Here is a 26069-nt window from a genome sequence, read left to right as displayed (position 1 = left end):
GACCAGTGAGCTACAGTTAATGACCAGTTAACTACACTTAATAACCAATTAATGACCAGTTAACAACCAGTTAATGACCTGCTAATGACCAGGGAATAAAATGTAAATAACCAGTTACTGACTGTTAGTAACTGGTAGATGACCAGTTTATAACCATTTATTAACAAGTCAGATAACCAGTTAGCATGTTACTGACCAGTTAATAACAAGTTAACAACCAGTTAATAACCCATGAGGTACGAGGTTTGACCTCTGACCTGAATCACAGAGTGAATATGTAACTCTGAAGATCATTATATAAATATCTCTTATTATCCGTTCTTAATAAATACACACATTCACACACAACAACAATATGAACAGGCTCGACCAATCAGAGAGCAGCACACTAACAAGCCAACATGCTGAAAATCACTATAGCAACCGAGCCATCACAACAGAAAGGCAACAACACACTCGTCCAGGTAATATACAATCAGTGTAAGACCTCCACATGGCTGCCGCGCAGTAACACAACACGACGGCCACGGTATCCACGACGACCACAGTGTCCACGACAACCACGGCAGCCGCTCAAGCAGTCGTCGTGGTCGGTCGGTGGTCGTGTGAGCGCTGAGGAAACAGGAGCTTCACTGCAGATTTCATGTTTCTTGCATGTTTGTGCTTCAGGAATGAATCTTCAAAATCGTCTCTGTGCTCTTTGACTTCAGATTATTCACAGAATGAGTTACCATGGAAACTGTCTAGTTTCCTGCTCAGAGGCTCAACACTGTGGACGGTCTCCTCACTGAAGACAGATAAAGTCTGGTCTGGATCAGACTGTGGTTCTGGTCTGGTTCATACATCTGATTGGAGACAGGAAGTGACTGAATCTAATGGAGGGAGAATAACTGACAGTGGATCAGTTGATCATCAGACCACAGATGATGACACTAATGAACTGTATCTACCTCCACACTGTGTCATCATCAGGGCTCTGCTCCTGGTCACATGAAAACTTGAGAACCCAGCAGCAGGTCTTGTCTGCAGTCAGGTCCTAAAGAGGTTCTGAAGGTCCTGAGACATCCAGGTACAGTAAAGAAATAAAGGATTTCCTCCACAGGTGCTGGTGGTTAAGTCCCGTACCTTCAAACAAAGACCTCTATATTGTGTCAACAAAAACTCTGAGAACTCTAAAGTAGTTGATCAGGTTCTGCAGTGAACATGTCCTCCCTCACATCCAGAGACCTGGAGGAGGAGCTCAGAGAAACTGTTCCGATAAACTACGATTATTCTAGTCATTTGTTCACCGTTAATAAAGAGTCAGTCACTGTCAGAACAATCTAGAACCTCCAGCTGCTACTGGTCAGATTTAAACCTAGAACATGAGATAAGTTTGTTTCTACAAATGAAAACAGAGTCAGGACATCTTCACTTTTCTGCATTGCGTCGAGTTAGGAATCTGTGGAAGTCCCCCTTGGTCAATACTCTGCCCCCGTCACATCAGGGGTCCCCCAAAACCCCTCATCATCATCAGCTAGAATCAGAATCAGTTTATATTTCTACTCTGATGGCACCAGACCCTCCCTCCACTGTCACTCATCAGCCTTCAGGACGTCCAACACAACAGAAGACACCATACTCCAGAGGGTGGTGACATGGCCCTGTCGCCTGACGGCTGATCCACTGTCCCTCCACTGAGGACACAACCTTCAAATCTATCATCCAATCACTTTATTCCACCTGAGGAACTTCTCCTGACTCCACCTCTAACTTCATCATGTGTTACATCTCGTCTGGATACTGGAGAAAGTCCTAATGGGACCAATAAGACCCGGGACTGGCTTCAATATGTCCACAACTCTGCTGCCAGACCTCAACCCCACCCTGGAGCAACACCTCCACACTACATCTCCACATGTCTGATTTTCAGACTCCACCTCTTTCTTGAATGTAGTTCTTGCTTGTTTTCTGATTTGTGTCCTTGTACCATGTGACATGTGTTAAAACGGAAAGTACCATTATTATGATAATAAAAATAACTGTGCCACTCCCTGGTGGACTATTGGACAAACAGGACTGCAGAGTCCTGGACTTTGCTAGATCCTGTTCCGTCTGCAGTGTTAAGCCTCTGAGGATCAGGTCTGACCTGCCTGGATGGAAACCTTCAGTTCTTACAGCTCCTTCCTTCCATCACCTTTAGCCCATGAGATGCATAGTGACATGGTCCTCACTGCTGTCCAGGTTCTGTGCTGTTAGTGACCAGTTTTAAAATAAGGCTTTTGTTTTGAAAAGCTAAAAGACTAATCCTTGAACCTACGTCCCTGCAGACTCTTGTAGTAGTTCTCCTGTTCAGTCTGGTTACGAATTTCTCGATCCAACAGAACTAGAGCGGTCTTGCGTCTCATGGCCATCTCCCTGCGCTTAGAGTCAACTGTCACCTCCACCTGGGGGTGAGGTGGGGGCAGGGCCAGGTCAGGGTCGATGGTGGCGCACGGCGATGCGGATCGGTGAGGCCGGAAGCTGCTGCCGCGGGCGGCCGAGTCTCCTCGGTTCAGGCTGTTGAGGTCGTAGGTGTCTTGCGGGTCGCCCCCATTGGACGCCCCCACCCACTCCCACGGGTTACTGTTACCTGCAAGGGAGGAGGTCTGAGGGGGGGGTAGGGGTTGCACAACAGGATGATGGGGAGCGTGGGCGTCCACCGTTATGATACCTGAGCCCTCCCTCTGCTGCTCAGAGGGGGGGCGGTAGTAAGGTGAGTCAGCAGTGGAGGAGGTGCCAGAGCAGGTCGAGGTGGTCTCAGAGGACTTCTCCCCAGAGGAGGAGGAGGGGAGGAGGCCCTGCTGCTTTGACATGGCGATGACCTGCATGAGTCGCGGCTGGTTGGCGGCACCACGGGCTGAACCCTCCCCACTTGTCTTCTCCCGGATGGCAAGCCACTTGGCCCGGGTCAGGGCACTCTTTGGGGACACTGGAGGGGGTCCTGCTTCGGGGATCTGTGGTGGTCTAGGAGTTGCCACAGCTTTGGCGCCCCCTGGAGGCAGAGTGGGGTTGTGACTACAGGCTGTCCTCCCAGACTGCACTGCAGGTTGGTAGAGAGGGGCCTGAGACCCTCCATCATCAGTCCCCACAGAGCCCACCTCAGAGCCGTCATCACTGGCTTCACGCTCTGCCTCGTCCCGGAGGCTCAGGCCTCTCATCTCCATAGACTTCTGCTTCCACTCTGACACCAGCTGCTGTGACCGCATTGGGTCCATGGGAACCTGCACGGCCTTCAGTCGCCGCTGCACCGGTTGGACTGGCTGGACCGGCTGAACCGGATCCTCTGGTCCCTCGTTAGCCCCCAGCACCCCATTAACGTTCATGCTGGCCCTTGGCAATGTGTTACTGAAGGTCAGCATGGTCTCCTTTCCCATGGGACTGCGAGGAGCCAGCAGCTCCACGTCCACGCTGGCCCTCTTCAGGCTCCCCATAGAGGTCTTCTCCCGCTGCAGGGGCCCCAGGCCCTCCAGCCGGTCCATGGGGGCCGGAGCTGCTGCTATCTCATCATTACTCTCCGAGGCAGAGGCAGGGCCCTTGTTGTAGACGGACTCATGTCCTCGCTCCGTCAGCGCTCGAAGAGGGTCTTCTTTTGGAGGCGGGGGAGGCGGGGCCAGTGTGATGTCATCAGAGGACTTGAAGTTGGCCACGGCATGAAACGCCTGGAGGGCGAAAATAAAAAACAGGTCAGAGTGTTTGAAGGAGGAAGTCTGACTGTAAACCACCAGGTTTTAGGTCCTCAGACCAGCTGCAGGGTCATTTCACAGAATACACACAACAATTGTTCTTTTGGTTGATTTAGTTTCACTTTAATTAAACAGACTCGGTAATAACGACTCGTTTACATGTTACACAACATGTTAGTGAAACTCTGTTCTGGTCTTTGACTCGTTCATGTTTTTCTTCTTCTTCAGTTTCTGCTGCTTTGAGCAGAACAGAGGGAACCAGCGGACTGTGACTGAAGCACTGTTCCACCTTGTCTGCTTTTCCTTTCAATCTCTGATAATTATTGATCCAGTTGATCACTGACAGAGAGAGAAACTACTTTACGACAACCTTATAACTTCCTGTCATCCATCCCTTTTTTTTGGCATTTTGAGGTTTTATTCAGGTAGTGAAGTGAGAGACAGACAGGGAGTCAGGGAGAGAGAGAGGATGACATGCTGGACTCAAACCCATGGCTGCTGCGGCCAGGTATAAGCCCATGTGGTACGCACTCTACCAGGTGAGCCAATGAGGCGTCCTGTCTGTAGATCTGACTGGTTCTCAAATATTCTTATATCAGAAATGTTTTTCTTTCACATAATTGCCTGAAAACAACATGGATGCTTCCTTACCACACTTTCTGCAAATGTAATTAATGATCACCATTTTCATTGAATTTTTGGTGTTTTATTCAAATTGATAGCATCAGTGGTCTTCGCTCTACTACAATGGGGCAATGGGTCACTCTATCGCAATGGTTTCAAAACAATATCCTGTCTAACCCATGACATTTATCTGCCTGTGATAATCCATTAACATATGTTCGTCTGAATGTAACTATAGTAAAAAAAAAAAAAATTGAAATTTCAGCTCAAAAATGAGGTCTCTTTTTATGTAAATCAGGTTTATTGACCATAAAATTCCAAAAGAAAGTGTAAATGTCTCGGTGATGAGCTGGAATAAAGTTGATTGAAAAGGTGTAATGCAATTATTCTGTTATATTTTTATACTATGTTTTATAAACAGTCGAACAGATCGGGTCAATTTTGACCCGTGAAGACAAAAGGTTCACGGTCGACAGGAAGACGATACAAAAGGTTAAATGTTTTACAGACAGAAAAGCTCAACAACACTGAAGTCAAACATAAGAACTGAGGAGGGAGAGAGACCTGGACCTGTGACCTTTGACCTGTGACCTACGACCTACAACCTGTTAATATAAAGAAGCAGAGCAGTGAGGTCAGCCATGTCTGACAGGTCAGCTGTTCCACAGTGGCCAGTCCTCCAACCTGAACCTGCCTCAGTCACGACAACACACAGAGATGTCCATGACAATAGCTGGAGCATTTGATCAGCAGCACTGAGGACGTGATTGTGTGTGTTACCTGACATGAGCGACAGCAGGTGTGTGTGTTGTGATGAGAAACCTCACGTCTCACCAGGTAGGCAGCGATGAAGGCTCCGATGAGGAAGCCCACGTAGACGTCGATGGGATGGCTGCGATGCTGAGTGATCTGAGTCAGACCCGTCAATGCTGCCGCAATGGCGAATGCAAACACCAGCACGGGTTTCAGCAGCTTGGTGCTGTCTGAGATGGTTGAGTTAAAATACATCTGAAAGGAAACAGTAGATTATTACACTGACAAACACCTTTACCTGTCTGTGTCACAGAATGGACATGATGCAGCACATCAGCTTCATTCATTCAAACGATTCATTAATAACAATCATCATCATCAAATCATCATTATTAAATAATCATTATTAATTCTTTATTATTAAATCTTCATTATGATCAAAACATCATTACTATCAAATCATGCATATTAAATCATTATTAAATCTTTAATGATCAAAACTTTTCCTTTTCAATCAAACAGAAAAACACTGGATCTCATACACAGTTAATTCACATGTAAAACAGTCGTACTCACAGAAACATAAACTGCAGCGAAAGCAGAGAGAGTCGCATGTTGAGAGGGAAATGTCTTCCTGTCAGGACAGAAGGAGACAGACAATCAGACAGACAGACAGACAGACAGACAGACAGTCAGACAGAGAGACAGACAGACAGAGAGACAGAGAAACAGACAGACAGAGAGACAGACAGAGAGACAGAAAGACAGACAGACAGACAGGCAGACAGACAGAAAGACAGTCAGACAGACAGTCAGAGAGGTAGACAGACAGAGAGACAGAGAAACAGACAGACAGAGAGACAGAGAAACAGACAGACAGAGAGACAGACAGACAGGTAGACAGTCAGAGAGACAGACAGTCAGCTGACCTTGCGGCCATGATGGCGTTCTGGTCGTGCCCTGAGCAGATGTCTTTGGTGATGTACGGGTTTTTGTCACATGACACGCCGGCCTGGGTGTAGTTGGGTTTACAGACGGTGAGGAAGAAGGGGGCGTGGTAACCTGTCGACAGCTGGATGATGTCAGTGACCAGAGCCGTTGCACACAGACCGAACACATGCACACCTGGAGAGTGAGAGACAGGTGAACAAAACCAGCAACACTTGGAGATGGTGCAGGCATAGTGGGCAGAGCTGTGGTGGGCGGAGCTGAGGTTGGTGCAGGTGTAGTGGGTGGAGCTGTGCTGGGCGGAGCCGTACCTACGAAACGAACCGTCCTCCTCAGGAAGGAGTTGAAGTTGCAGCCTCCGGCGTTGATGCTTCCTTCAGGTCTGCGGAGCTTCAGTCTGGACTGCAGGCAGTAGATCAGACCTTCAACCAGCATGATCTGATACACAAAACAAACGCACCTCAGGACCTGCAGCAGACCTGTGATCCCTCAGACCCGGACTGGGATCTGATAGGTCTCTGTGTGGCTGAAAGCGGTGGCGTGTTACCGAGGCGGCGGGTCCAGCGAAGGCGAGGCTGAGCAGCATCAGCAGAGGGATGAGCTCATCTCCTCCGTCCACGTACGGCATGCTGAGCTCCCGATCGTGGCAGCGGAACCCGACCTGAGCCGGCTGCACCACGTCTGTAAGCTCCAGGAAGTACAGAGACACCATAGAAGAAGCCACAATGGGCAGCTAACACACACACACACACACACACACACACACACACACACGCACAGTGTAAGCAGTGCCCCGTGGACCTGGATCATAAAATGTTTGAATGAACAAAGAAACCAGAACCAGATCCATGTGTGTGTGTGTGTGTGTGTGTGTGGTTGTCCTCTCACCTCCACGAAGTAGAAACATGGCAGCAGAGTCAGACTGTCCTTTGGAGGTTTCTTCTTCATCTTCTCTGAGGTCATCATCATCCTGATCCTGATCCTGATCAGCCTGCAACACATTCACAGGTTTATAGCTTGTCCAGGTCCAGGATCTGATCCTGGACCAGTCCACCAGAGAGCGCTCTGTGCATGAACAGCTGGAAAAGATAAAACATCTGGAGGATCCAGAAAACCACATGAGAACTTTAAACCTCCTGATAGTCCAAGACCACACGAGACCTGTTGTTGAGCAGTAAAAAGGAAAAAGGTTTTGCCTTTTTTTCCCTCACATTTGAATAATGCTATGAGGTGTATCATTGGATTTATTACGTCAACACAGGTGTGGAAATGGGCTGTTTATTATTATTATCATCATCATCATTATTTTCCTTCCACAGAGATGTATTAAATAGGGGGGAGGTGATGAGGGGGAGGTGAACGCAGACAGGTGAGGTGGCGTTTGGTGTGTTCAGCTACACAGGAAGTCTGGTGGACTTTACTGAGGAGACCTGTATGTGGATTAAACCTGGTGGACCTTCTCTGGTCTGTCTGACTGTGGTGAGATTGACCTGTAACAGACATTCTTCCTCGCCTTGGTTGGGGCTGTGATCGTTGAGCTGTTGCTTTCAACTGGGGGGGTTATTATAAGTGAAGTTGAGTGTTTGTTTCTTGTGTGTGGAAGTGGGCCCAGCTGATCTGAGAGTGGACCATAAACACATGGTGGATCTTCACCAATAGTTCCTCCCTCGACTCTGAATCATGTCTGTTGTTACGTTTCCTTCTACAGAGCATGTGTCAGTAATAAGCTGCTGTTACACTGTGTCCCACAGGTCTGACCCCCCACCACACACCACACAGCAAATCCCCTTCATCACCAATTAAAAACCATCCTATCACAGCAGAGAGTTCATACATGTAGTGATATTGAAGGTTTTAACACACACACACACACACACACACACAGGTAGACAGGTAAAAGACTCTGCTGCTGGAGCCGCGAAGCCTGGACACTGCAGTCATCATCCAAAACACACACACACACACACACACACACACACACACACACACACACACACACACACACACACACACTGCAGCTCTGAGCCGACACACCGGGAATTTCCGTGTTTGATTGTCTGACACCCTGATGCAGCTCCGGTTAATCTGCTGTAATAAATGTGTCTCACACACACACACACACACACACACACACACACACGGTCTCACCTCAGACCATCGATCCGCTTTGATTCCCGTCACGTTTTCTGCTCCAGCTGCAGAACCGGACCCGGGAACAGAGCCTTCACACCGGACACACCTGTCTGGTGGTCTCGGTCACAGCTGTTCGGTTTTAGTCCCGGTTCAGGTTCCGTTCTCCCTAAAATAACGCAGATCTGATCCTGAGCCCTGCGACCGTTTTCTGTTCCTGCTGGAGGTCTGCTGCTGCTGCACGGAGTGTGTGTGCGTGTGTGTGTGTGTGTGTGTGTGTGTGTGTGTGTGTGTGTGAGTGAGTGAGGGAGAGAGAGAGACAATAGTGAAACATGGAGGTGCTAGAATCCAGTTCCTGTGTGGATGGTGTATGGCGGGTGATTAGTGCCTCCTCCTTCCTGGGATGTATGAGGTCCAGTCTGTGTAGAGACTCACATCATTAGTTAAACACTACGTCCTGCTGTGACGTCACACTGACACCGAGTCAAGGCAGGTCACTTTTTAGTAAGGAACAAAATTATATAGTTAATATCACATATATAAAACTCCATTTACCTGAACCCCACCACCACCACCACCATCATCATCATCATCATCATCATCATCATCATCATCATCATCATCAGTAAGCTCACAGGTTAAACTCACCTAGACAGATCAGGGCACACGGCTCCTCCTTCATTTACAGACATCTTACATGTAGTTTTATGTCTTTGTAGTTGTTCTGTGTCTCTGAGTGTTCAGTGGCTGGGCCCCTGGGCCCCTGGGTCCCTGGGTCCCTGGGTCCCTGGGCCCCTGGGCCCCTGGGTCAGAGCCACTGACTATACATCAAAACATATTTATCTGTTTGTCATTGGCCTGGAAATAAAATCTGATTTAAATATAATCTGGAAACTCAGTGGAAATAAAAGCCCAGAGCAGAGGTTTGTTTCAGAAGTGAGGAACAAAAAACAAAATTAAAAACTAGAAACACCTCTTGCTCCATTAGTTTCAGGTTACGTCCCTGTTAATCCAGGGTCATATTAAATATGAACATATATATATATATATATATATGTATGAAAATTTCTATGAAATTTTGTCATAATTGCTGTGTGAAAGAATGAGTAATGGCTAAAAAGTGTTTTCTAAAGGTCACTGTGACCTTTGATTTCCAAAGTCTAATCAGTTCATCCTTAAATGTTTGTGCCAAGTTCTGTTGTTGCGGGGGGAATGAGATATCGAAAACGAGATGGATGGACAAACTGAAAACAAAATGGCTGCCGGCACTGACTGTCACCGACACAGGGAATACAAATCAAACAGCTGATTGTTTGTTTGTAACAAGAGGAAAATACAAGAGAACATTTAGTTTGTGACAGTTTTATTACAAAATGAGAAAAATATTTATTTACAGGCAGAAAACTGAGTCACTGCAGCACAGAGATCAGATGATCTCCACTTCAGGTGAGTTTCAGTTATGTTCAGCTGGTCCAGGTTCAGGTGAGGGGTGTTGGGGGGATCCTCCTCCACAGACCTCCACACAGACAGTTTTTGATCCAGCGCTGTTCCCACTGCTTCATGGCATTCGTCTTGTTAGGAGAACGAAGCATCGTCACACAGCCACACCTGAACACACACGCACACACACACAGTTAAACAATTTTAACAGACTCGAGTCACAACCATTGGCTGAGCAGTGTCCTGACCAGTACTGTAAAGGCTCCAGAAGCTGCACCAGTTAAAACAAACAAGTAATTGAAAGGCCATAAATCCAGGTCTGGAGAGGATGGAGTCTGGGTCTGGGTCTGGGTCTGGGTCTGGGTCTGGACCCTGGTCGGGGAGTTCCTCTCTGCTCTTTACCTAAGTTGCTTCCATCCACATCAAAGACGCAATGTGAGAAACTTCTTGAATAAACTCTGAAGAACATGAAGAGGGAAACATCAGCTGTGTGGAGTGATGATGAGGAGGCAGAACCGTCCTCACATTAACACAGTCAAGTTTTAATGAGCTCCTCTTCTTCCTCTGTGGTTTAATGAGACTCCAGCAGCTGCTTATCTCCATCAACCAGTAAAACAACTGTGATTAATCAGTCAGTTCCTCCTGGAAGTTGCGAGTGCAATAATTAACGCAAATTCAACCAATCCCCATGAATTTTGTTCGACCAGTCAGACCAGTCCAGAATCAAAACCTTGATGATGTCACCAAACTCACTTCCTTGTTTGTGGTGTTGAAGCATGTTGTGAAGCTGCAGACGTGTGACACGAACGTCTCACATTCACCAACAAACATCACTGTTAAAGACCGTGTGAAGACACCTCTACCTGTGATTAAGACAGAGCAGAGGGGCAGAATCTCTTGTTCCTTTTCCCTGTAAGATTTGCAAAGACTGGGTCACCACCTGCACTCACCTGGATTTATTCTCACTCCAACAATTTGCCTTCGATTTTTAATGGATTATACAAAAAAAGATAGCGACCATGTTTACAATTTTTATTTTCTCCCGCAGTTTCATTGCAAAAAAACCGAACATCTAAAACATCTAAATAATAAACTTTTAAGGAAAGCTGCCGTGAAATCAGGTATTTTAGCTGCTACAATCCCAGAAGAAGCCTGTGAAATCCTGGAGGGACTGACTGTGATTAACAAACACAATGTCGTACATCATGTTCTGCCCAGATACACTGGATACACTTGGTCAGGAACCACCTTCAACGCAGTTTCAGGATTCATGAACGTGATGGTGACATCACTTCCTGTGGACTCACCTGGTGCAGGCTTTACTCTCCTCAGTGGGACAGACTCCCATATGAACACAGCGCAGATTATCCATCTTCTGAGAGCCAGGACTCCTGACACACACACACGCACACACACACACACGCACACACACACACACGCACACACACACACACGCACACACACACACACACACACACACACACAAATCAGACTGATCAGTGGGAAAATGATCCTTAGCAATAAATCAAAACAAATCTAAACAGGAAATTGCAGGAAGCCATATTCAGAATGACTGGGATTCCTGCAGGTCTGAAAGTGAACAGCACTGACAGTGTGTGGACTCAAACTGAGCCCAAACCAGGGTTGGGTCGAGGTCTAGGTGTGTTACCTGGTGAAGACCTCCAGCGGGGCGGTGGTTCCTCCTCCAGGCAAAGACGAAGCTTTTCCAAACTGCAGTCTGAGCGGGTGTTTCCCCTGCAGCTTCACGATGACGCCGTCGTTCACTGGGAGCCAGTCCATACTGGGAACCAGCAGCTGACTGGGCAGCAGGCAGCACTCATCTATCAGACTCTCATCAGGGTCCTGGGGGGGTCCGTCGTCACGAGCTGAGTCACAGAGAGACAGTTATTAACAGATAGTTCCTGTCATATTGAGGTGTTAGTCCCGCTAACAGATCTAATAAACGGTCCATGATCTGAGAGTGGACCAGTTTGTGTTCAGGATCATTAACAGGGCTTAAAGTTAAAAAAAATCCTGAGCCTAAAATGTTGTTTGGGGGGGCACCACATAAAAAATACAATATATATCAACAGTAACAGTGCAACAGCTCTGAAGTGCAAGCAATTTGGAAAAACTTCTGGATAATTATAATTTGGAAAAAAGATTTGCACATATACAATATGTATCTACTCTCTATAAAAGTATGTGCAATGTAACAGACAACTGTAAACAATACTGCAATACTGTAGCAACGTTCAAATATTTCTGTCTGAAAAACAGAAATATAGAAATAAATAATGGAAAATACAGTAACATTGAAGTGCTTAAAGAACTGGTACACTGGAGTTTAAAGTGAAATCAATGAGGCCACTATCACTTATTTCTTCAGTCTTTTTGGGTTGTAAACAAAGAAATTGTGAAGGACAGATCATGTTCTGCAATGAATGTGCACACATGTATTTTTTGATCACAGACACGGTCAGTGCACGGACAGCAGCTTTATGACCGGGGTCCAATTCATGACTACAGATCACTTTTTTACCGCTGGTGGCAGATAGCAGCTTCCTCGAGCACACCATGCAGAAACAAGTGCCAGGCTCCTTTAAGCCGCTGGATCCTACACTGACAGTGCTTCTGATTGGCTAGTAAAGTTGGTTAGGTTCAGTGTCTGGTTAGGTTGAGAGCGAGAGCTGTGTTCCTCTCTTACCACTGGTAGGTGAACTTTATTACCTCAAACAAGATAAACCGCACTCACAACAAGTGTACTGACTTTTAACTTTACATTAATTCTCTCACAGCGTTACGCCGGAGATCCGGCACGGTGCCAGAATACTTAAAGCCCTGCATTAATGAATGACGGGTCATGTCCTACAGCAGAGCCACAGTTTGGTGAGCAGTCTGAACAGCAGCTGCATGCTGTCCTGGTTGTCTGATGTGGCGGTGAAGGTCGGCAGACAGCCGGGCTTCAGCAGACCCCAGATCCGGATCATCACCAGCATCTCCCTCAGCATCCCCAGAGATGCCCCGTCCCTCATGAAGCCAAACCCAGGCCGGACCATGGAGCCCTGCAGGGTCAGAATTCAACACAGAGGTTCAGGGTTTGTTAAATATAAAGGAGAAGTTGATGTTGCTGCTAGAGCCGGAAGAAATCCTCCGCCTCACGAACCACTTCACATTCTACCTGTAGGAACCTGGTTCTGATTACCTGCAACATTACCTGTTCTCTTTAGCTCACCTGGTTGGGCAGGTTGGCCAACAGGTAGAGAACAAAGTCTCCCACCCACTGGATAAGCTGCTGCAGGGACTGAAGGGGGGGGCCGTCCAACACAAACTCCTCCGTCTTCAGATTGATCATCACCTTATCAATATCTGAGGAGACAAACACCAATCAACATCTGACCATCACCTGATCAATATTTAATACCTCCTGCTTTCTGTCCTCTCAGGTGTCTCACCTGTCCCTCAAGTGTCTCACCTATACCTTTTGTCTTCTCACCTGTGTCGGTGTTCTTGGCACAGATCTCGGTCAGGCGGTCACCTGGACTCTTGTCAGGTGTGTTGAGGACGTGTGGTCTGAGCAGAGACTTTAAGGTGGAGCTGATGGCCATCAGCAGCAGTTTGGCGTGGAAGTCACAGGCTCGAGCTGCCGTCGCAGTGGAGAGTTTACACAAAGACGCCTTCACCGCCACAATACGAGTCGCCAGAACCTGAAACATAAACAACTCTGCAGTAAGAGGTTACACGCAGCTACACTGAGGCATTATGCTCAGTGTAGTTTACTAATGTTGTTACTGGGAACGTCAGGAAACCTAAAGAAAAACTGATGTGTGCTGAAAATGTGTCACTGTCCGCAGTCTTAAACTGTCGAAGTTTAACTCTCAGGAGCTCAAATATAGGAGCTGAAAGTTAAACCTAAATATGATATACAGGAAAATACGGACCTTTTTTACATTTCCTTTTTCAGGGTGGGGGATAAATTAATTGTTTTATTTTAAATCGTTTTTTAAAAATCATCCATCATTTTCAGCCACTTAATCTGGATTAAGGTCACAGTGGCAGCAGGTCAAGCAGAGTGTTCCAGACGTCCCTCTCCCCAACAACATTCTCCGGCTCCTGGGGGAACCTGAGTCATTCCCAGGCCAGATAAAATGTATAATCCCTCCAGTATTCTGGGTCTACCCCAGGGTCTCCTACCAGTTGGACGTGCCTGGAAGACCTCCAAAGGAAGGCGCTGAGGAGGATCCTAACCAGATGTCGAACTACTTCAACTGGCCCCTTTTGACGTGAAGGAGCAGCAACTCCACTCCGATCTCATTCTTCTGGTCACTACCAAAAGCTCATGACCAGAGATGAGGATCAGAAGGTAGATCAACTGGTAATTCGAGAAGTTTTCCCTTTGGCTTAGCTCCCTCTTCACCACAACGATCCAGTACAACACCCACTTTACGACTGAAGCCACACCGACCCGCCTGTTGATCTCCTGCTCCATACTTAAACTCCTTCACTTGAGGCAGCAACTCACACCAAACCTGGGAGGAGCAGTCCACCGTTTTTTCAGCAAACAACCATGGCCTCAGACTTGAGGGCACTGACTCTCATCCCAGCCACTTCTCACTCAGCTGCAAACTGCCCAAGTGCATGCGGTAGGTCCCAGTCTGACGAAGCCAACAGAAGAGGGGCAATTCTGAGGTCCCCAAACAAGACACAGTCCACCTCCAGCTGAGCCAACACCCACTGGAAACATGTATGACTTCCTGCTGAGAATGCAGACCCAACTGGCTTTGGTTATACAAGAAGCAGATGGCCCACAGCAACCCCCAGAATCCCTCGAGGACTCCACTGTAGTCTTTAGACTCCTCCTCCCCCTCAGAGGACATGTTGGTCAGGTTCCGGAGTTCTTCCAAGTGTTCCTTTCATTGCCCGATGATATCGTCAGTCCGAGTCAGCAGGTCTCCTCCTTTGCTGAAAACAGTCTCGGCTAAGCCCTGCTTCACCTTTCTTAGACCTCAGATGGTTTGCCAGAACTTCCTTGAGGTCAACCAAAAGTCCTTCTCCGTCTCCTCTACACATCCAGGTTTTTGCTGTGAGCTGGTGATGGTGCTTCTTGTTCTGCTCAGGTGGAGAATTCATACATGTGTTGATACACCAAGCTCACTGAGGCTGCAGAACAGAACAAGGACTGCCGTCACCAGCTAGAGTTAGCAGGCTAGCTGTTTAACAATTAACAATCGGCTGGTTAGCAACAAATTAACTTTTAAAATTAAATATTGAAATATAGCACCTTTTAATCATGCAATCTGTTCAATTCATCTGAGAAGTAAGATCATCCATGATATAAGATCATCAGATCGCCCACCCCTAAGTCAGAGTCTTCTTCCCCGCAACCTCCAGCTGCATAGAGGTGACCCTCTTGTTCCCCAGGGAAAACTCCAACACAGAAGTTGGGACATGTGAGTATCCCCACACCCACCACGCACCTCTCACCAAGGGCAACTCCGGAAAAGGATAGAGTCCAGCCCCTCTCCAGGAGATGATACCGCCCCGAATCCCACATCAGCTCTGGCTCGTTCCATGTCCCTATAGCTAGTCTGTGATGCCGAGGACCTGCAAACCCAGGCCCTGACCCATCCTGTTGCCCGGCTTGTGATGCAACCGAACGCAACCCTTATTTATTCCAGGCAAGGTAACACAGTGTCGAAGAATGCATTTCATCTGATTGTTAGGAATCGCTCATAGTCTGGCGATTCTTTGAGTTTGAATTAAACTATTGATTCATGAGGTGATCAAAAGAAAATCAGTGAACTTTTGTTATAGTCAAACACTTAATGTCATTTTTTCAAGGTAAATAATAAAAGACTAAAATATGCTCTAGCTTTTGTGGGTATTTTTCTGTACCATCAGATATTTTAGAAACTAAATTATTATTAAATAAAATCAGACAAGCCACACCCCTAGTCTCATTGTCCTCCCAACTGGAGCTATATATCATCTTGGATGTGGATCCGTTTCTGTCCCCTTCCCACCTGTGCTGTTCTCCCATGATGCTTTGCTGACCTGCTGCAGCGCCTGGTTCTGCCTCATGTACTCCTCATGAAGTTTCTCCACCAGGTTGTGGACCATGGTGGGCTGCACATGAAGAAGGACGTCCCACCAGTCGTAGCCCGTCACCATGCAGTACTCCAGCAGGAACAGCAGGTGGCGCAGCGTCGTGTTCATCTCCAGCACCTGACCCATAGAGGGCGACACCCGCAGCATGTGGAGCTGAGGACCAGACAACAACATTATAACATCTGATTTAACCAGTGTACTTTCGGAACAGTCGGAACATTCAGAACACCTATCATTCAGGGTGCGAAGTAGGACTGAAGGTGCAGTTCTCCCCATTACAACTGAGTGTACCATTTTGAAGCTGTTATTTTAAGGTTTACATTTTAATGTAATAAAACAGATTCATGCAGCTCAGTCAGACATGTCTGAACCATGAGGGCCTCTGGCTGCTGTGGTCCAGATAACAGGTGTGTTTCCTCACCTTTCCATGGTTGTCGACTCCAGCCAGAGCCAGTGAGGTCCAGGAGAACTGCAGGGCCTTGAAGTGGAGGGCGGGGCCTCCAGTCCTCTGGCGTTTGATGGCGGACTCGTCTCCCGGTCTCTGGCCAGAGGAGGAGGAGGAGCCGTAGAAAACCCCCATGGTGTGGAGGGACAGACGGTGGAGGATCTGAATACTGCCGTCATGAAAGGCTAGAGCCAGACCTGAGAGCAGGAGGACAGGTGGAGTGAACAGTTGATCTTCACTAAACGACCCACCTCAGTTTCACAAGTGAACATGCAGCAAATCAGCACTGAGGTGGTCTGAGGTTTCCGGTCCGGACTGTGGCAGCTGGATGATGTTGGTTTATGAATGACTGTGTTTCATGTTTCACTCCAGTGATGATGACGAGTGTCAAAGGGGTGTGGTCTTACAATCAGGGTCAGGATCTGTATTCGGGACTATACACCAACATTCAAACTGAAGATGGCGTGGTGGATAAGGTTTCTGTCTGTGTGGTTACACCTGCACAGGTGATACAAGTAAGTTTTCCTCACCAAGTCCGGGGCAGAACTTGGTGTCTGAAGCCACCTTCAGGTCGGTGTTGGAGATGGAGATGGGCAGTTTGGGCAGAGCGACGGCAGACACTCGCTCTAGGTCGTTGGTGGTCGTCAGGATCCTCCACTTCAGGATGGTGGGCTGCTTCTCCCCCACTGAGAACCACATCACACCACCAGTCAGACCAGCTGAACTACCTGGACCAGTTTGGACCAGTTTGAAACAGTTTGTGTTTGTTTCTTACCAACTGGTGAGCGGTGCTGGAAGATGTTGTTGACAGGAAGTCCCTCCTTCCTCAGAGACCAGCACTCCACAATGCTGCCACTCTGATTGGACGCACACAGGAGAACCTGCAGAACACATGGAAACAATTATTGGTTCTGCAGGGTTCTCCAACTGCTGATGGTTCTGTGACAGATACATGTCTGACCTGTGTTCTACTGATGTAAGATACCTGCTCAGAGTTCTCCTGGTTCTACTAGTTACCTATTCATAGTTCTACTGGTTCTACTGGTTACCTGTTCAGAGTTCTACTGGTTGTACTGGTCACCTGTTCAGAGTTCTCCCTGGTGAGGAACTTGAGGTGGGTCACAGCTGGGTACTTTTCCCTCCTCAGTGGGTCTGTGGTGCAGCGCAGGAACAGCGACGGTAACAGTTCAGTGTCGATGCGACACTTCTCACTCACCACGCTCACCACCACCTGAGCACAACATATAAACATTTATGTAGTTGATGATGGCGCTAGTGAAGGTCAGTTTTTCCCTGTGATGATCTGTTGTTGCGTGGGGATGTTCTGGTTCTGACCTTGTAGAACTGGACCGGAGACGAGCTGCTGCCATCGGTGGCTGCCACCACGATGTTCCCTCCTCCGGTGAAGGCGATGTCAGCTAATGCCACTCGTCCTCTCAGCCGGCACAGACTCTCACTGGCTGTCAGCAGAGTGCCGCCTGGCTTCAACAATGACACCGTGACCAAACCGCTCACCGTCACCGCCAACCAGCCCTCCATTGGCTTCCCACCAAACAGAGTCAGAGATGGAGAGAACTTCACCCGAGAGAACTTCTCACCAAAGTTTGTAGAACCCGACTGAACCGAGAAGAGACAAGAACACACGATGTTTACTGACTGACAGCAGGGAACAGGTGTGACACACACCTGTCATCTAATACCTGTACCTACTATCTTTCCAATTAGGGCTGGGCAATTAATCTAATTTTATTTTCAATTACGATTTGGCTTCAAAATAATCATGATTAAGTTTTTTGCCATCGAGCAGCCCTATCACCAATACTATCCAACCTATGACCTGACATATAGTTGTCTGACACACACTCTATATTCTCCACGTGTATAGATCAGTGGGCATTACCATCTCGACATGCAGGGCCAGTTTGACTCCATTATGAAGCCAGCTCAGAGCTACAATGGGATCTCCGTCCAGGGAGCTGGACAGGACGCTCTCCCAGCTGTTCACCAGGTGATCCGACATCGACCAGCATTTAATCTGACCGTCACCGTCTGCGGACAGCAGCCTCGAACCTCCACACACACAGGTACATCAAAACACATACAAACACCTCAATGAATTCACTGTGAATCCTGATCCGTGGAAACCTCACCTGATTGGTCCCACTCCAGACAGGAAATGACCTCAGTGTGTCCAGAGTTGATGGAGTAAACATCCCAGGGGTGTTCAGTGTCAATGATGTGGATCATGTGACTGACATCTAAAATATATACACACACACACACACACACACACACAGATTCAGTTGATGACTTTAAGATCAAAACCCTGAACCACTACATGTTTAAGTAAAATGAATTGATGTGTGTGTGTTTACCTTTGTCGTCGTCGTCGTTCTTCAGGTCTGTGGTGAAGGCCACGAGGTTCCTGCAGGACCAGGAGCAGACCAGGGGGATGGAGGGACAGTGAGTGCTCTTGGGACGTTTCTCCCACTCACAGACATACGCCAACTCCATGATTCACGACAGAAGAAGAAGCTGGAGGCCAGCAGGACGCCTCACCTGGAGACAGAGAGTTTTAAGACTGGAAACTTTAGAGGAAGACACTTAGTTCACTGAAGCCTCGGGCAGGCTCTGGTCTCAACTCTGAGTTTCCAGAAAAGAGAGCCGTTCACCTGCCCTCTTCTCGTGAACACGCCCCCGTTTAGAGCAGCACTAGGTTCTGCTGTTCTACTCGTTCACTAAACTCGCTTTAAAAACTGCAGGTTTCTCTTCATCAGTTTGAACTGACTCGTCTCTGTGTTCAGTCTAAACACCTACGATTATCTGGAAACAGTAGCAGCTCTGTTCAGAGAGTGAGAGCCGAATGTGACCTGATTTCAGTCAGATTACAGCCCAGTTAACGGCTGCTAGTCAATAGTAGTTAGTTAGTAGTTATTTAGCACTGAACTGTTAAAAGGAAGAATTCAAGTGTCAGTTAGCATGCTAAAGTTAGCTTATCTTACTTTGATTCAGCTCCTCTGACGCTGATAGAAACGATGATAAATCCGTTTTTTGACAAACAATTAATCGACCTTTAGAATGAAAATTCTAAATAAAACGATGGAGTGACTTGGAGCAGTTTGATGGACATTTAACGTGACTATGATGAAACAAACAAACTGATCGTTCATTCACATCAACTGGGAGCCAGGACCCACGGCTCACAGAGCTGTCTCTGTATTTGCCTGACTGTAAAACATCTTAAAACATGTTAGAAACATGTTTAACATCTGATAGCACACTGTGTGTGTTTCACTGAGAGTCTGATTCAGATACAACGTGTTTTATCTATACAATTTCCTATCGGCGCTAAACTGTAATTTCTGTTTATCTGAGATGGCGCCGTGGCCAGCCTGATGACCATGGGACCTTATTTCCCAAAGTCAGGTCTTACAGGTGTGGGATCAAATTTAAATAACACCTTGATCAGAATCAGAATCAGAAATACTTTGTTAATCCCCTGCGGGAAATGTTGTGTTGCAGTGCTCCACACATACACACATATTCCACACATACAAATATAATTAAAATAAATAATAATAATATAACCCCCATATTCAAATGTAAAAGAAAATAATAATAATAATAATAATAATAATAATAATAATAATAATAATAATGTGTAATTGTTGACAGATGCAAGGACTTTTATCATTTTAACTTTTCAACTTTATATATTAACAAGTCCACTGACGCCCATTGTATTTATATTTCAGTTACATACACTTAATCCTTCTATTGAATAAAAACAGTTAAGTTTTCTCTCCTGTGTTTCTGAGCCTGGATGAGAACTGAGTGCAGCTCCTCCTGAGGCTGGTTAAAGCTTCTGTGATGATGTGATTGACCTGAGCGTGACAACATTGTTAAAGATATGTCATCTGAGAACATCGCAGTGTTCATATTTTGTGACGTCATCCTGCAGATCACACCTGTTTGTAGGGTGCAGGTTGGTTAATAAAGTTTGGGGGGAGGGGTGCGCTCAGAGCAGGCACCTGGCAGACTGAACCCGGGGAAAATACAGGGAACATAAAGGACCCGTATTTCCGGTCTGATTGTGGTTCCGTCTCATAACAGCAGCCGTCAGTCTCCTGTTAGCTTGTGTTAGCTTGTGTTAGCGCTGTCAGCTCTGTCAGTTCATCTTCAGCCTCCATAATAATCTCTCTGAGTCTGAGTCTGAGGCTGAGTCTGAGTCTGGATCTGGATCTGGATCTGGATCGGAGTGAGCCGGATCAAAATGAAATGAGTCCACTCATACTCCGGGACCTGCTAGCTGCTAGCCTCCGTTAGCCTCGTCTTCGGAGCCTGCTAACGGTGCTAACAGTGCTTAAACCTAGCTGTGTCGTTTCAGAGTCTGTTTATTTGTTTGTTGTGATGAAAACATCGAGGACGAGACGTTAGCATGGACACACACCTACGGAGTCAGTAACAGGTGAGACAGAGACCAGCTAAAGTGGAGCTAGTGTGAGGCCGGTGTGAAGCTGAGATGAGACTGGTGTGAGGTGTCCGCAGCAGGATGTTTACCTGCCGGACCAGAGCTGAAAACAGGCCCCGAGACCACCAGGACCACCTCAGTCCACCGGCCTGGACCATGAATACACAGAAGACTCCTGAGTGTGAGACAGAACCAGGTTTTCAGCCTGACATCAGACCAGAGTCCTCAGAGGTCTGTGTGAAGAAGTGTTAAAGAGGATCTGAGGATTACACGGTCACTCTGCCGGAGACTTCCCGTTAAAATAAACCCAGCTGTAGTCATCAGTCCGTCTCCTCTGGACCAAGCTGCAGATTTTTACAGTCCTTTAATGTTAATTATCTGATAGTGAAGTGAATATGAAATATAAGAGTGAGAGCCGAAATATAAACTAATCAATTCATTGAGAAAATTAGAGATTAGGTCAGATTAAGGAAAACAACTGAGCCACTCCGCTGCTAGGAGACTTGTCCATGTTTGTGATTGGTCACATGCTGCAAACTCTGGCCCTTTTGTGTGGCCACTGTGTTAGACCCAGTGAAGCCAGATAACGAAAACATCCTGGATAAGTTGAGCCTGCTTCATAGTTCAGGCCTCAGGTGTAGACATGTAAACAGGTATAAAGAGGTGAACATATTGTAAACAGATGTAAACTGTTCAATCACTAACGTGTCAGATGAAACGATGAGATGATTAATCAATCAGTTGATCAAAAAATTTTGAATCAGCATTGTGATAACTGAATATTTGTCGTTACCTTGACGAGACATCGGTTGTCAGGACGACACACAGTCAGTAACTGGCTGAAAACAGATCAGTTATCAGTTATTGATCAGTGTCATTGATATGGTAAATGTTCAGGTGTGTTCACTCTGTGTCCCACAGTTTCAGGTCTCTGTGAAGCTCAGTCCACGTCAGACCCCCCCAGAGTGATCCAGACTCTGTAGACCTTCATTTGATCTGGGGTCAGTTTGACCTTGACTCTGAAGCGATTGAGGCAGCCATGCTGACCTAGGACCAGGACCAGGACCAGGACCAGGACCTGTGAGTTTGTGCAGCGTGAGCAGAGTAATCCAGATCCAGAGACCATGTCTGAGAACCAGGCCAACAACAACAACAACGTCCCTGTAAACAACAACAACATGGGACCCAACAGAATCCGAAACCCCAACATGAACCAGAACCCCCTCATCAATGTCCGAGATCGCCTCTTCCATGCCCTCTTCTTCAAGATGGCTGTCACATATGCCCGACTTTTCCCGCCATCCTTCAGGAGAGTCTTCGAGTTCTTCGTCTTGCTCAAGGTGAGTCTGAGTCACTGATCGACCTCAGACCTGCTGAGTCCTCCAGGGTCCAGTCAGGACCAGGTCAACGTGTCACACCACCTCAGGTCTCTGTGTCCAAGCTTTAACACAGCAGGGCCACAGTGATCAGACTGTTAAAGGTCAGAGGTCAGACTGAAGTCAAAGATAAAAGTAAAAGTCCTATTCACAAATTTCAGAATAAAAGCTTTTTATATAGTGAATATCCCCCATGAATAAAACAGACCTGAGCATGGCCATGTTTTTGTCTGATCACAGTGATGATCCTTCACCCAGTCTTTGACCCTGACCGTTACCCTGGCCTGTGACCCTGACACTGGCCTGTGACCCTGACACTGGTCTGTGACCCTGACCCTGGTCTGTGACCCTGACCCTGGCCTGTGACCCTGACCCTGGCCTGTGACCCTGACCCTGGTCTGTGACCCTGACACTGGCCTGTGACCCTGACCCTGGTCTGTGACCCTGACACTGGTCAGTGACTCTGACTCGGGGTCTGAGCTCTTGATTCTGGTCTTTAGTCTTCAGTGTGTTCAGATGTTGTTGCAGGTTCAGTCTTAACTCCTCCCCCCTCCTCCTCCTCAGGCGCTCTTCGTCCTCTTCATCCTCGCCTACATCCACATCGCCTTCTCTCGCTCGCCCATCAACTGTCTGGAGGCGGTGAGGGAGCGCTGGCCCCGTGACGGCATCCTGCGGGTGGAGATCCAGAGGAACTCCAGCAGGGCCCCGGTCTTCCTGCAGTACTACGATTCAGCAGCCCTCCAGGAGGAGCTGGAGGCAGAGGAGGGAGGAGGAGGAGGAGGAGGAGGAGGGGTGGGGCTCAGTCTGGCAGCGCTGCAGGAGGAAGAGGAGGAAGAAGAGGAGATGACTCTGGAGATGTTTGATAACAGCTCAGTGCAGGTGAGACTCAGGTTCTGGTCCTGGGTTTGTCCCCTCCCAGTGGGTACTGTGTGGTTAATGTTTAAACCAGGACTTTCTGGATCTGGATCAGATTTGTTCCAGGTTGAGGTCTGTCAGAATCAGAACTCAGTAGGATCAGTATTAAAGATCTGATCATGGTCAGCCCAGAGAGACCTGATGGGGAACGTGGATCTGAGGACCAGGACCTTGGCTGGACCTGTTCTCACCAGTCTGTCTGTCTCCTACAGTTTGAGCTGGACATGGAGCCTCGTCTGAAGCCCTCTTTGGTCGGAGGTGGAGCAAGAGGAGGCGGAGCAGCAGCAGGAGGAGGAGGAGTCAACGACAGCCAGGACGTCTCCTTTGCCCAGACCACTAAAGGTACGCAGCTGCTGAAGGAGTCAGTGTCTGAACTGGAGATGATGACCAGAGCAGGTAAACCCTCCTCCTCTTGAATCCTCCTCCTCCTTCTGAGTCCTCCTCCTCTTGACCCCTCCTCTTCCTGCTCCTGACTGCAGCATGTCTCCTGTTAGAGGCTGAAATCTATTGATCTGATATTGATGATTGATTGTTTTATCTGTTAGACAGTGATTGTGGTGAAATCAATGTCTGACTCATTCCTTTGTTTTAAGCCTGATAAAAGAAAAAGTGACGTAACATCCACTGAAACTACTGTTCATCTTTATTGTTATTGTTGTTATTATTATTATTATTATTATTTTTGTTGTTATTATTATTTTTTTTATTGTGGTTGTGTTTCAGTGTGGCCTCAGGAGGAATACATCGTAGAGTATTCTCTGGAGTATGGCTTTCTCCGTTTGTCTCAGAGTACCAGGCAGAGACTCAACATCCCCGTCATGGTCGTAACTCTGGGTTAGCACTGACACACCTGAAACACCTGCATCGGTCACATGGCTTCTACCTGATGCACCTGACACACCTGATGCACCTGCCTCAGTCACATGACTCATGACTCATGTCTCTGTGTAGATCCCATGAAGGACGAGTGTTTCGGTGACGGCTTCAGTCGTTTCTTGCTTGATGAGTTCCTGGGCTACGATGACATCCTGATGTCCAGTGTGAAGGCTCTTGCTGAGAACGAGGAGAACAAAGGTAGTTTGTTGATACCACCAACCAGGTTCGTCTGATCCCCGACCCAGACTACAGAACCTGAGTTCTTCTAGTCCAGATCACAGAAGCAGGTTTCTAGTTGACCAGTTGTTGGATGAATCAGGTAATAATGTCACAGTGTGGTTCTCTGCAGGGTTCCTGAGGAACGTGGTCTCTGGAGAACATTACCGCTTCGTCAGCATGTGGATGGCCAGAACCTCCTACCTGGCCGCCTTCGTCATCATGGTCATATTTGTAAGTCAAGAAGTCAGAACCTGGTCCCTGGTCCGACTTCTTCTTCTTTTTCTTCTTCTTCTTCTTCATATTATTATTATTATTATTATTATTGTTATTATTATTATTATTCTTACTGATGTTTGATGTCTTGTGGTTTTCAGACTCTCTCTGTGTCGATGCTGCTCAGATACTCTCACCACCAGATCTTTGTCTTCATCGGTCAGTCTCCTCTGAACCTGACCAGTATAATGTAACCCAGTTCAGTGTTTCTGGTCTCAGTCCTTGAAGTAGAAGCTTAGATACAGATCAGACTGGTAGAACCGGACCTCTTATCTGGAGGATCCACTTGGTGTTGATCTGGTTTCTGTCTGTCCCCCTTCAGTGGATCTGCTTCAGATGTTGGAGATGAACATGACCATCGCCTTCCCAGCAGCCCCTCTGCTCACCGTCATCCTGGCCCTCGTCGGTAAGTTCACGTCACAAAGTCTGGATCTGAGTCTGGGTCGGGTCTGACCAGGTCTGACAGTCTGGATCAGACCAGTCTCAGGTCCAAAGTCGACAGTCCTGAGTCGAGACCAGACCAGGTTGAAATCAAGTCCTACTTTTCACCACATTCAGGACTGACAGTCCCAAGTCCTGACTGATTGATTGATTGGTACTTTATTACATTACCCTCCCTGATTGATTACATCAGATGTTTTCAGACCTAGAGTCTCCCAGGTAAAGTCGACCACACCTGTGTTGACATGTCACTTCTACTATCTTTAGGTATGGAGGCCATCATGTCGGAGTTCTTCAATGACACGACCACAGCTTTCTACATCATCCTCATCGTCTGGTTGGCCGATCAGTACGACGCCATCTGCTGCCACACCAACACCAGCAAACGTCACTGGCTGAGGTGAGTCACATGACCAACAGCAGCTCGTGCCACTGTCTTGTTAAAGAACCTCAATTAACCTCAATTGACTTTAACTAATCCTGAACGAGCAGAGCATACACTTGAGTCTGTCAGACAGAGATCCTGTCTTTTAATTTGAAAAACTAAATATTAATTCAAAAAGTTCTTCTTCTTAATGAACTAACGAGTTTAACAACTTGATGACATAATTTCCATCAGTGTTAATTATTATTATTATTGACGAGTTTGATGAGAAGTTTAAATTGTTATTAAAGTGAAGGGTTTATGTCAGGATTGAGATTTTGATTAACTTTTTATCCACTAATAATATTAACAGGTTAAATGATTCAAGGAGTTCAGAAGTTAATAAGTTTAGCTCACGCTGTTAAGACTGAGTTAATGAGTGAGTTCGTTAATGACTCGGTTGTATCTCAGGTTCTTCTATCTCTACCACTTCGCCTTCTACGCCTATCACTACCGCTTCAATGGCCAGTACAGCAGCCTGGCCCTGGTCACCTCCTGGCTCTTCATCCAGGTTAGAACCACCACCGTCATCATCATCATCATCATCATCATCATCATCAAACACTGGTTTTTTTATTTCAAAATAAGAGTGCTGTTATCTGAGTGAGAAGAACCAGATCATCTGGATCAATACAGCACAACACACAGAGCACCCAGAACACCCAGAGCACCCAGAACACCCAGAACACACAGAACACACAGAACACCCAGAACACCAACACCCAGAACACCAACACCCAGAACACACAGAACACCCAGAACACCAACAACAACAAGAACACGCACAACCCACACCCAGAACACACAGAACACCAACACCCAGAACACCAACACCCAGAACACCAACACCCAGAACACCAACACCCAGAACACCCAACACCCAGAACACACAGAACACCCAGAACACCAACACCCAGAACAC

General features: G+C 47.1%; 3 protein-coding genes across 5 annotated transcripts in view; 1 reads left to right on the top strand and 2 right to left on the bottom strand.

The window, feature by feature from the left end:
• Positions 1-1406: 1406 nt before the first annotated feature.
• On the bottom strand, positions 1407-7004 carry plppr3 (phospholipid phosphatase related 3). The gene is made up of 7 exons (XM_022764860.1): positions 6918-7004; positions 6577-6762; positions 6341-6467; positions 6011-6206; positions 5658-5715; positions 5163-5336; positions 1407-3680 (listed from the first exon to the last, which is right to left on the bottom strand). The coding sequence occupies exons 1-7, from the start codon at positions 6996-6998 to the stop codon at positions 2283-2285; spliced, it is 2220 nt and encodes a 739-aa protein (XP_022620581.1). The 5' UTR covers positions 6999-7004; the 3' UTR covers positions 1407-2282.
• Positions 7005-9525: 2521 nt separating this feature from the next.
• Positions 9526-19339, bottom strand: med16 (mediator complex subunit 16). The gene is made up of 16 exons (XM_022764904.1): positions 19155-19339; positions 18528-18711; positions 18303-18410; positions 18053-18222; positions 17488-17769; positions 17234-17383; positions 16928-17033; positions 16683-16838; positions 16129-16349; positions 15654-15860; positions 13096-13306; positions 12835-12968; positions 12472-12664; positions 11269-11485; positions 10907-10990; positions 9526-9767 (listed from the first exon to the last, which is right to left on the bottom strand). The coding sequence occupies exons 2-16, from the start codon at positions 18664-18666 to the stop codon at positions 9638-9640; spliced, it is 2508 nt and encodes an 835-aa protein (XP_022620625.1). The 5' UTR covers positions 18667-18711; positions 19155-19339; the 3' UTR covers positions 9526-9637.
• A 922-nt stretch (positions 19340-20261) lies between these two features.
• The window catches only part of tmem259 (transmembrane protein 259), a 12361-nt gene continuing 6553 nt past the window's right edge, over positions 20262-26069 (top strand). Inside the window, exons 1-11 of one of the 3 annotated variants that reach the window (XM_022764893.1) lie at positions 20262-20620; positions 21545-21963; positions 22564-22878; positions 23127-23256; positions 23638-23748; positions 23866-23988; positions 24140-24240; positions 24384-24441; positions 24605-24688; positions 24991-25123; positions 25559-25658. In XM_022764893.1, coding sequence (XP_022620614.1) covers positions 21748-21963; positions 22564-22878; positions 23127-23256; positions 23638-23748; positions 23866-23988; positions 24140-24240; positions 24384-24441; positions 24605-24688; positions 24991-25123; positions 25559-25658 — 1371 coding nt within the window. In that variant the 5' untranslated portion in view covers positions 20262-20620; positions 21545-21747. Of the gene's footprint in view, positions 20621-21544; positions 21964-22563; positions 22879-23126; positions 23311-23637; positions 23749-23865; positions 23989-24139; positions 24241-24383; positions 24442-24604; positions 24689-24990; positions 25128-25558; positions 25659-26069 lie in introns of those variants that run through there. The other 2 variants (XM_022764892.1, XM_022764894.1) reach the window with 2 other exon arrangements.

This window comes from Seriola dumerili, unplaced genomic scaffold, assembly GCF_002260705.1.
Source record: "Seriola dumerili isolate Sdu_G_001 unplaced genomic scaffold, Sdu_1.0 BDQW01000592.1, whole genome shotgun sequence".
Taxonomy (NCBI): domain Eukaryota; kingdom Metazoa; phylum Chordata; class Actinopteri; order Carangiformes; family Carangidae; genus Seriola; species Seriola dumerili.
Note: the sequence above shows the minus strand (reverse complement) of the source record. Positions and strands in the feature narration are given on the sequence as shown.